The 12,060-nt window shown below is 40.6% G+C and overlaps 1 protein-coding gene across 1 annotated transcript in view; it reads right to left on the bottom strand.

The window, feature by feature from the left end:
- Window positions 1–3,363, bottom strand: part of Rcor1 (REST corepressor 1) — a 39,606-nt gene extending 36,243 nt beyond the window's left edge. The window contains exon 1 of the mRNA XM_010607257.3: window positions 3,247–3,363. Within this exon, the coding sequence (XP_010605559.1) occupies window positions 3,247–3,358 (112 nt within the window). The 5' untranslated portion in view covers window positions 3,359–3,363. The remainder of the gene's footprint in view (window positions 1–3,246) is intronic.
- Between the last annotated feature and the right edge of the window lie 8,697 nt (window positions 3,364–12,060).

Below are 12,060 nucleotides of genomic sequence, written 5' to 3'. Positions count from 1 at the left end.
CCTTTTTTTTTTTTTTTTTTTTTTGGTACTGTAGATCAAACTTGGGACCCTGCGGTTGCAAGGCAGGCAGCAGAACCACTGAGCTAAATCCCCAGCCCAGGAAAAGACTTCTTTCTGTCTCTCTGCTGTGGAACAGTTGAGGGAGTGATGAGAGATGGTGAAGACCTTTTGTAGATTGGCGAAGCCCCACTGTAAGTGACATCACCGAGCTACTCTGCATGACGCCAAACCTCCACACATGGGCAGCCACTCCGAGAAGCCCGGCTCCTATTGAGGGGTCCCCGCACTCAACTTCTCACTTCTGAACAGGGAAGCGAACTTGTCCCAACAATAACTCTATTCTGAGAAATATAATGTAAGAAAGCACTGAAATAAATAGGACAAGCTCTACGACTCCGTTTTTCACTGCAGCCTTTTTATTTTAAAAATTTTTGATTCTGGGGATCAAACTCAAGACCTTGTGTTTGCCAGGCAGGCATGGCAACACTGAGCTAAGACCCTGGCCCTGCAGCCTTCTTTTACATAGCAATGAGTTAGAAACAACCTAAATGTTCAGCATAGAAATATGCTAACTCACCCATACGATGGAATACTGTACAGTTATTTTAAATGTTTACAGGGCATTTTAACAATGTGGAAAATCCTGGGCCAGTGTTCAGGACAAAACTACCACCATCTCATTTATATATATACATACATACATACACACACACAGGACAAAATGATTGGAAGAATCATTACAAAATGTTTACCAGTATCTTGGAATGATAGAAAAATGGATCAGCTTTTTTTTTTCTTTTTCTTTTTTTAAGCTTTCAACAGTATATGTTACTTTTAGATTAGGTTTCAAACTTTTAATTAATACTGGGCAGGGCTTACAGTAAAAATGCAAATTTAATTTACACAAAAAACCATTGCTTAAAAATATTAATTTTAAAATTCTGCTCTTTTCTAGGTCTAAGAAAAACAAAATATTAAAATTAAAATCTGACTCCCAAGACTATGGTAGGTAATACAAACATGCAAGAGACAAATACAAATCTTGCTCTGCTGTGCCATCTTACCTCAGCGGCAATGGAGAGGCAGCTGCAAGTGTCAGGGCATGGACACCACAAATACCCACTTGGGGTCCACATGGGCGCTGATGCCATCTGTACAATGGGACAGGAACAGCCATCCCATTACCGTGGATACTACAGGCTGCAGGCACACACACAGTATGCTGTGCTTGCCATCCTGCTCAGCGAATGCTTCCCCTGGTACACTGGGTACAACTGGAAATGGGCATGAGAGCAAATGGAATCTATCCAGGAGGGCACAGAGATGCAGGGAACCCTAAATCCAGCTGAGACACACGAAACAAGGAGGCAGCAGAGAGGACAGGACGACAGAATGACCAAGAGACTCGGATGAAGCAGAGCTCAGAAAGCAACATTTTGCTAATGTGGGGAGGCAGATTTTCAGCTCTCTGTTAGAAAGGCTTTTGTAAGTCACTGCAAGTGCTCAAAGAGAAGAGACCAGGAAATACTCAGAAAGGCCTTCCCAAGCATGACAAAGGCATCAGGGATAGCAATGCTCCTCTTCTGCTGTTCTGGTCTTTGTTCTTGTTTTTAGTGTGATTAATTCTAGGGCCTTCACACTGAGCCACATCTTCAGTCCTTTTTATTTATTTTACTTATTTATTTTTGGAGACAGGGTCTAGCTATGTAGAGTTCAGGCTGGTCTTGAACTCAGTGATCCTCCCACTTCACCCTCCGGAGTGCTGGGCTTACAGGCATGTGCCACCAGACCTGGCAACACTTTTTTATTTTGAGACAGTGTCTCGCTAAGTCACAAGGTCCCCAGGTTGGGCTCAAACTTCGGATCCTCCTGCCTTAGCTTCCCAGAGTGCTGGGATTACAGGCTATGCTGTTCTTACAAGCTCTTAAAACAGCACAGTGATGGTGGTGAGATCAAGATATTTAAAAAATCACATCAGACTGGAAAGAATTTTTTTATTGCTAAGTTTAGCGTTACTAAGAGTAGTTGAATTTCTCATGCTCCATGAAAGGCACTTTACAAAAATAAAAGGGATCCCTCTGGGTCAAAGTGAAATGTACTTCTTTATATATGAGCTCTTACCACCTTCAATGTGCTAACACAGATGATGTTGAATATTCACTACACGCGATCACTAGAAACTGTTAACACCTATTTCAATAGGAAAAACGTGATCTGGGAACTGCTGGTTGAAGCCTAAGAGTTCCAGCTTCTAATGAGAACATTCCAGACTTCTCATGAACATCATTGAGGCACTTTTAAAACTACCACCTTCAGAACAACGATTCTTAGCCTGCAGATTTGTCAAAGATCTCTGAGAATCCAAAGTCTTTTTCTCCATAAAAGTACACATCATACCCAGAACACTGCATGTGATTTCAGTGTTAACTCTGTAAATTCCACCCACGGCCTCCACTGAATCATTGGCAAAGGGAGGCTCTATCTACTCTCAAATTGATGAAGGAAATAAGGCAAGGACAGTGGGCAGGGGGTACACTGTACGTCTGTGATCCCAGTATCTGGCGAGGTTGAAGCAGGAGGATTGCCACAAGATTGAGGTAGCCTGGGTTACATGGCCAGACCCTATCTCAAAAAACTTTTTAAAAACAAAATACTTCCTGAAAATGCTAAGGACTTAAGAGTAGTACAGCAGCTATAAAATTAATCTGACCTGGAACTGTGAGCAGCAGGGACAGAAAATACAATTAATAGTACAAAGGACTATAGAACCCCTACCAGAAGAAAGAGCCCAAAGCAGCTCAGGGTACAGTATTTGCCTAAGAAATTCTCAAATACTGTCAAAGACCCAATTCAAATGCTTTGCTTCCGGCCAGGCTCAAGTTCCACATAATGAAGTTCATTCACCAAACACATTTATCCTTGTAACCCTTCAAATTAAACCAGTTTAACGCTTAGTCTTTGTCAATCTGTAAAGTCCCAGTCAGTGGAGCTACCTGCTGCCCGCTGCCCACAGCTCTCTCCTCGGAGGACTTCTTCTAGACTTCGGCATCAGCTGATACACAGCATGTAGAAACATAGGAAGTTATAAACCCACAGACCAGCAATCTTTCCAGTGACAGGCCACAGTCATGAAGCACATATTTTCAAACTCTTCAGATTACTGTACAATGACAATGTGAGGGACGTGACCTATGTGGGACTCTGGCACTTCAGAGGAAGGTGGGAGCAAGGCATCCTGGGACTTACGTTTCGCCTCCGACAGGTTCTGATTGGGTGACCAGACCAACATGCCGAGATTGTCTCGTTCCTGACTGCGCCTCGCCAGTTTGGCTTGGAAGAAAGAAGAGAGAGTTTGCATTACAAGTTAGCAGATACCACAGGCAAGCAGCAACAGCAATACTCTGCTCCATCAGGCTTGAATGGCAGCGACCTCAGCCTTCACTGAAGCTGCCCTGGAAGACACTAATGTCCTGGGGTCAGGGTACCGCAGCAGGCTGACCTCCAGGACTCCTGTTCACCTGTGTGTGCAAGGCAGGTGTGTAACTGTCACTGCCATCTGTGGGTGAGGGCCCATAGGGCCAGAGGGCTCTCAGGAGGCACAGCCAGGGTGCCACAGGGCTAACATGCTCAGCTGTCTCTACCAGGTTAACTTCTTGGTGACTTGACAACAGTGATCCAAGGGTTCTTTCAACAGCCTTGTTAAAGAATAACTCACCCCCCGCAAAATCTAACCAGGTCAGGTGTGGTGGCACACACCTGTAATCCCAGCACTTGTGAGGCTGAGGCAGGAGGATCACTGTGAGTTCGAGACCAGCCTGGGCTACATAGTGAGTTCCAGGTCAGTCTCAACTACAGAGTGAAACCCAGTCTCAAAAAACAACGACAACAAAAAAATCTAACCAGAGGGCTGGGGATTTAGCTGATTTGGTGCTGTGCCAGCCTCACAAGTGCAAGGATCTGAGTTCGATCCCCAGTGCCAAAAAAGAAAAAGAATAACCATTAAAAAATCTAACCAGAGGGCCAGGGATTTAGTTTAGTGGTGCTGCTCCTGCCTCGCATGGGGCACAAGGATCCAAGTTAGATCTCCAGTACCAAAAAATAAAACAAAACTAAAAAAAAAAAAAAAAAAATCTAACCAGAAAAAGAAACTTATAAAATGTATTTTCATTTATGGGGGAGGGGGAGATTGAGACTGTAATGCTCCTTCCAGGGCTGTTTAAGGGTTAAGTCTGTACCTGAGACCATTTGGAACCACAGGTGGCTGGCATTTGGGTTATAACTCAAGACTTCGGTCCTATGTTAAAACTAAAATTCCATCATAACCCAAGGCGTTCATATGTCAGGGTGGTTATAACTCAAGGGTCCACTGTATCACTTTGGGGAAAAGTTGCAATTTCCTAGAACTGTGGCATATCCATGCGACAGAATATAACTCAGCAATATAAAAGGAAAATGAACTAAACACACAAGAACAGGAATGAATCTCAAAATAGTTATGCTAGGTGAGAGTTATAAATATGAAAATGGGAAGACTTAGAATTCTACAGTGCTGGATAGGAATTAAAGTAACTGAATTCATGGTCTGTAACATCAATAGGACTGCAGTATATGCTCAACACAGGCATGCAGGCATTCACTTCCTGTACCCGCCCACTGTGAAGGCCTCAGAGGAATGACTGACAACCCAGCAAATACGAGCACACAGCTCCCAGACAGAGTTGCTAACCACCATTCTCAATAAAATAAACTGGGACTCCTTAAAGAAATGGTTTATTGGACTGGGGAACTGGGCCTGCATCACAAGCACAAGGTCCTGAGTTCAATCTCCAGATAAGAAAAGAAAAAGAAAGAGAAACAAAGAAATGGTTTATTCCAGGGCTGGGGCAGCAAGATTACAAAATGACCCTGGAATATTTTGTTATGCCAGAAAGAAAACACTCAAAGAACAATAAAATCTATCTCCTACAGGTCCGGTCTGGAAGGATTTGAGCAAGAATGTAAATGACAGTAACAAAATAACAACCCATGAATCTAACTGATATACAAAAGGATGGATAGATAGATAAAATGGAGGCGAGGCAGATGAACCAAAGGACAGGAAGAACCAGAAAAACGCAGGAAGACTCTCACCACCCGTTGTACGGCTTCCTACATAAAGGCACAGTTTGGTACAGTGCCAGCAGGAAACAGACACATGGATCAAAGGAACAAAAGATACTTCAGAAACAGACCCATGTAAACAAGGTCAGCTGAGGTACAACAAAGGTCCAAGGTGCCACCAGCATTCAGTGGAGGAAGCATTCTCTTCAACAAAGGGCATCGAGTAAGATCCCATATGCAAAGAACAGGCAACCTCAATCCACCGCACAACTTGAAATTTTAATTAAAATTCATCTTTTACATAAAATTTAACACTTTTAGAGAAACACACAGGAGAAAGTCTTGTGTACCTGGTTTAGGAAAACTGGGCTTAGCTATGTCCCTAAGAACATCATTCACAGAAAATAATAAGCTACGCTCAATCAAAATTTACTAATTTTTGTTCTGCAAACACGATTGAGATACACTTCAAACTGTGAGAAACATTTGCACATCTGAACCCAGAATACATAGAGAACTTTCAAACTCAACAAGAAAATAATCCAACTTGTAAGGATCAGGTCAAAACTTTGAACAATGACTTCACCAGGAACTCTACTGCTCAGGTGTACACCCTTACAGAATCAGTGCATGTTTTTCACCACACCTGCATGCAGTGGGGCATGAGGGCACAAGCCTGTAACTCCAATGCTCCTTCAGGCACGTGCATATACAAAATGCTGGTTAGACCTATGGTAATTCTTTTTGTCCTAATCAGCATTTTAAAAAAAGACCATCGAGGAATGGGGTAGCGCATACCTGTAATCCCAGCACTCGGTAGGCTGAGGCAGGAGGATCACTACTGAGTTCGAGGCCAGCCTGAACTATAAAGCAAGACTGTCTCAAAAACCCAAATAGATAAATAAGATGAAGAATGGACAACATCAGCATTTGTTTCATTCAGTGTATGCATACACCACTGGTGGAGACTTTTAAAATCTGAAAGTCCCTCTTTAAATATGACCTGGAATACCACTCTGCCACTCAGTTCTGAGGGGATGAGTGTGTTTGTTCTGAGACTGGGGCTCAGTGCTGCTCAGGCTGGACTGGGACTTGAGATCCAGCGGTCCTCCCACCTCAGCCTCCAGTCACCAGGGCTGCTCAGCCACGCCCACGTCTGCCACTAAACTTTATGTGCCAACTTGGCTAGACTGCAAGCACCCAGCTAATCAATCAAACACTAAAGTAGGTGTTGCTGTGAAAGGAGTTAGTGGCCAGATTAACATCTATGGAGATGACTGGAAGAAGACTCTGCATAACGGAGGCGGGCCCTATCCTGCCCACTGAAAGGCAAAAGTTCAGATTCTAGAAAAGAACACGGGAGGTCAGAAACGCCTCCCCAGAGGCGTGCCCTGGGATTTCAGATGTGCCTGACCCGGACAAGCAAATGAGTCAGCCTCTCAATATGCTACTTTTTTTTGTTTTGTTTTTTGAGACAGGGTCTCACTATGTAGTTGAGACTGACCTGGAACTCACTATATAGTTCGGGCTGATGTCGAACTCACAGCGATCCTCCTGCCTCAGCCTCCCGACTGCTGGGATTACAGACGTGTGCCACCACGCCTGGCCAGAATATGCTACTTTAGATAAACCTCTAAATCTCACCCACACCCACACACACACACACACAGACTCACACACACTCCATCAGCTCCACCTGAAGAACCCTGATAGTCACTGCAGGAAAAATCAGGTGTGATACAGAACCCAAGAAAACCCTTAGCATCGATAAACAATTGTATAAATGATGGCTACGTGGATTTAAAGTAATTAAATACAGACAATAAAAAATAACCAGATCTTCATCATTTTTATTTTAAGAATCAAGCTGAAGGAATTGTATAATATAAAAGAAGATATAAAAGCAATGCTTTATGTTATGGGTGTGCATACATTTGAGGAATAAGAGGCACATGATAAATATATCTTAAAAATCAGATTGACAGCGATGTGGTGGCACACACCTGTAATCCCAGCACTTGAGAGGCTGAGGCAGGAGGATCGCTGTGAGTTCGAGGCCAACCTGAATTAATAGCAAGATCCTGTCTCAAAAAAAAAACACAAAACTTCAGATTGACAGCCATTCTGAAAAAAAGGAATCTCGCTCTGTAGCATCTATGCCTCACTGATATTTGCAAATTTAGATGGTAGGTAGAGAAATCTTATACATTTTTATGTTTATACAATTTTAAAACACAGAAGAATTGAAATACACCAATGTGGGGCCAGGGGTTTGGCTCAGTGGTTCTGCCACCTGCCTTGAAAACGCAAGGGCCCAAGTTCAATCCCCGGTACCAAAAAACAAAAACAAAAAAATTGTTCTCAGCAGCACATGGAATTTTCTCCAAAACAGACCACATCTCAGTCAATAAAGCATGTTAAAGATATGCAAAAGGATGAAAATTATACCATGCATATTATCAAATATTAGTACAATGAAACTAGAACTCAACTGCAAAAGAAACCACATACATAATGTAAATGCACATAAATTAAACAATATACTCTTGAATAACAGGTCACAGAAGAAAACAAGGAAGAAATAAGACTGTACCTAGAGGGCTGGGCACAAGGTCCTGAGTTCAATCCCTGGTACCGCCAAAAAAAAAAAGGACTCTACATAGAGTCAAACAATAATGCCAATACAACATTACCAGACTTATTAGACACAATGAAAGCAGTCCTAAGACAGAATTAACAGAGCAAGCCCAAATAAATAACCTAACAGTGTATCTCAAAGTTGTAGAAAAACAAGTTCTTTGAAAAGAGCAAAATAGACAAATTCTTAGCCAATTTTAATAAAAGAGGAAAGAAAATCAATGCAATTAGAAATGAAAGAGGTGAAATCATGACATTATTGAAATCTGTAAGATTATAAGCCACTACCTTCAAAACCTGTAAGCCAATAAATTGAAGAACTCAGAGAAATGAATAGGTTTCCTAGATACCTAAGAACTACCAAAACCAAACCAAAATGATTTCAAAACCCTAAATAACAGGCAATGAAACTGAAGCAGTATTAAAAAAAAAAAAAGTATCAATTAAGAAAGCCCCAGGTCCTAAAGTGTTCACTGCTAAATTTCATAAGAATTTCAGGGAAGATCTAATGTCAATACTTCTCAAAATCTAATGAAAGTGAAAGGGAGGTGTACTTTCCGAAGTCCTTCCTGGAAGGTATCATTACCCTAATTCTAAAATCAGACAAGGATCTAGCCAAGAGAACTACAGGCCAATCTCTTTAATGAACGTAGATGCAAAAAATCTTCAACAAAATACTAGCAAACAAATGCAACAAATCATCAAAAAGATCATACAACATGGCCAAGTAGGCTTCCTTTCAAGGATGCAAGGGTGGTTCAACATACACAAATCAATAAATGGAATCCCTCATAAACAGAAACAAGGTCAAAACTCACATGATCATTGGGCATGGTGGCACACACCTGAAATCAAGAGGCTAATGCAGGAGGATCACTTTAAGCTCAAGGCCAGCCTGGGCTACATAGTGAGGCCCTGTTTCAAAACCAACCAACCAACCAGCCAACCAACCACAGGATCATCTCAATAGACACAGAAACTGTCTTTGACAAAACCCAATGTTCATTCATGGGAAAAAAAAAAAACCTGAAGAAAATAAGATATAGAAGGCTCTTATCTCAATTTGATAAAGGCAATTTGTGACCAATTTACTGTCAAAGTCATATTAAACAAGGGAAACTGAAAGCTTTACCTCCCAAATCATGAATAAGACAAAGACATACACTCTCACCACTCCTATTCAACACAGTCCTTGAAACATTAGCCAGGACAATTAGACAAGAGAAAGAAAAGGAAGTAAAGAAATACAGTAAAGGAAGAAGTCAAATCAGCATTACTTCCAACAACATGATCCTCTACACAGAGGACCCCAAAAAATTCCACCAAAAGACTCCTAGAATTAGTAGTCAAATTCAGCAATGTAGCAGGATACAAAATAGACACAAAACAAAAACAACAGTACTCTTACAGACTAATAATGAACTCACTGAGAAAGAAATTAGGAAAACACAACAGTATCAAGAAAAATTAAATACTCAGAAATTAACCTAACCAAGGAAGTAAAAGACTGTAATGAAAATCACATCACTCTGAAAAAGGAGATCAAAGAATACATCGGAAAATGTAAAGATAACCCCTAATTTTAGACGGGCAGAAACAATATAGTTAAAATGGCCATACTTCCAAAACTGATATACAGATTTAATTCAATTCCAGTGAAAATACCAAAAGCATTCCTCATAGATTTAGATAAAACAATCCTAAAACTTGTATGAAACCAGAAGAGGCTCAGAATAGCAAAAGCAATCCTGGGTAACAAAACCAAAGCAGGAGGCATCACAATCCCAGATCTGAAGTTTTATTACAAAGCTATAATGATAAAAACAACATGGTTCTGGCACAAAAACAGACATGTGGCTTAGTGGAACAGAACGGAGGAAGCAGAAACGACCCCAGGCAGGCACACTCAACTGTTTGATCTCTGACAGAGGAGCCAAAAACACACTGGGGGAAAGACAGCCTCTTTCATAAATGGTGCTGGGCAAAGTGGAGGTCCACATGAAAGATTAAATCTAGCCCCATAAGCCTCCCTGTGCACTGAACTAAAATAAAAAATGGGTCAAAGCTCTAAATGTTAAAACAATCATTCTGCATGAAGGTAGGAGTAAAACTCTTGAAGACACGGGTATAAGCAAGGGCTTTCTGAACAGAACCCTAACAGCACAAGCTGAGAATCAATAAAGGGAATCACATCAAATTAAAAAGCTTCCATGCAGCAAAGGAAACAACCAACAGAATGAAGAGACAACCTACAGAATGGGGGAAAAATGTTCCCACTACTCCCCAGTGGACTAACATCTAGAATAGATAAAGAACTCAAAAAGACCCAATCAAAAAACAGGCAACTAAAATGAATACACACTTCTCAGAAGTACAAATGGCCAATAAAAACATGAAAAAATGTTCAGCACGACTGGTCATTAAATAAATGCAAATTAAAATAACAATGAGGTTCCATCTTACTCCAGAGAGAACAGCTGCTATCAAGAGGTCAAAGAGTAACGGTGCTGGGAAAGGGGGGTCCTGTACTGTTGATGGCAATGTAAACTAGCACAACCATTAAGGAAGTCACTATAGGGATTCCTCAAAGAACTAAAACCAGAAATTCCATTTGACCCAGCTAGTCCACCTTCTAAGTATCTTTCCAAAAGAGTGTTCAAGATATCATATTACAAAGATTCATATACACCCATGTTTATAGTAATATAATACAATTCACAACAGCTAAATCTCGGAAGTGGCCTATAAGCTCATCAACAGATGAAATGATAAAGAACTTGAAGTATTTATACACAGTAGAATACTACTCTGCCATAAAGCATAAACTTAAATCACCTTGAGACCATAAAGTAAAACACATTAGACACAAACTTCAATATTCCATGGTTTCTTTTATGTGAGAACCCCTAAATAAAAATAAAGAGCAAAATAAAGACAGATAATAGGAATTATGGAGATCTTTTTAAAATTGGAAGAGTATCAAGGGATGGAGGGAGGCAGAAAGAAGAGAAGGGAAAGGAAATTCAACAAACAAACAAACAAGAATGGATACAGTTTCTATAATGGGAAAGGGACCAAGAGATGGAAGGGGCCTTAAGGGAGAGGAGGGAGGGACTGTGCCGTGGACATGCACCAACTCCCCACAGGGAGTATAATCATCAGGGACTCCAAAAGGACTAATACAAATTTAAAAAATAATTATAGCAATTGTAGTAGTCTGTTATATTTGAGACTAGTAATGTAAAATAAAGAAGTCAAGCATGATATAAAAAAAGAAGACTCATAATCACTTCAAAAAATGGCAAGAGCCATGCAATGTGTTCAAAGGGAAAAGGATTATTATTATTATTATTATTATTATTATTATTATTATTATTATTTTGGTACCGGGGATCGAACTCAGGTCCTTGTGCTTGACAGGCAGGGGGCAGAACACCACTGAGCTAAATCCCCCCCCCAGGTGGGTATTTTGAGGGGAGTAGCTACAATATATCTTTCACTGTAATAACTTAATTAAATATTCACCACATAGTTTGATCACACTTTCTGACCTGGAGAGAGACAGCTAGTTCAGAAGATATTTCTGTCTTTGTATTTTGGGAAATCCCACACGGATTCTGATGGTGTCTGTGCTGGTTTGCATTTCCACAGGGTGGAAGGAGTTCATCTTCCCCACATTTTTGCCAGCATTTGTTGCTGTTTGTGTTCTTGGACATAGCCATAAAATCTGTATTAGTCATGCTAACATATACTTTAAATTCACATTTGTGTTATTTGCTTTTAAACTTTCTACCGAGAATTAATTCTTACGACTTCTATTTACATAGCTCAGGGTATTATAGCTAGAGAAACTAGGTTAGAAAGTAAAATGAAAATTAAGTTGTACATAAAGAAGTAAAACTATCACTCTTCAGAAATTACATACTCCTCTCTATGCAGAAAACCCAAAATATGTCACACAAACCATTTTAAAAGTAGCAAATGAAACAATCAAGGCAGCGTACATAAGAGCAACACATGGAAGTCAGGTTCTCTCTGCACCGCCACTGATGGACCCCACGCGGGAATGAAGGGCTGGGGTACACTTAGGGTCAGAGCACCTGCCCAGCAAACTTGAGGCCCTGAGTTCATCCCTGCCTCTGAAAAACACATACATACAATAACAATAATATAACAAACAGTATCATCAAACTAAAAAACTTTCCATGAAAAAGAATACAACACTCACCATATGCTTTTAAAGAAGTGAAAGACTTGTACCCAGCTGCATTTGAATCTAAGAATATGCTTATCCTCTATTTTTTTTTTTTTTTTTTTTTTTTT

Source organism: Fukomys damarensis, unplaced genomic scaffold (genome assembly GCF_012274545.1).
Source record: "Fukomys damarensis isolate Sample0158 unplaced genomic scaffold, DMR_v1.0_HiC HiC_scaffold_21, whole genome shotgun sequence".
NCBI classification, from domain to species: domain Eukaryota; kingdom Metazoa; phylum Chordata; class Mammalia; order Rodentia; family Bathyergidae; genus Fukomys; species Fukomys damarensis.
Note: the sequence above shows the minus strand (reverse complement) of the source record. Positions and strands in the feature narration are given on the sequence as shown.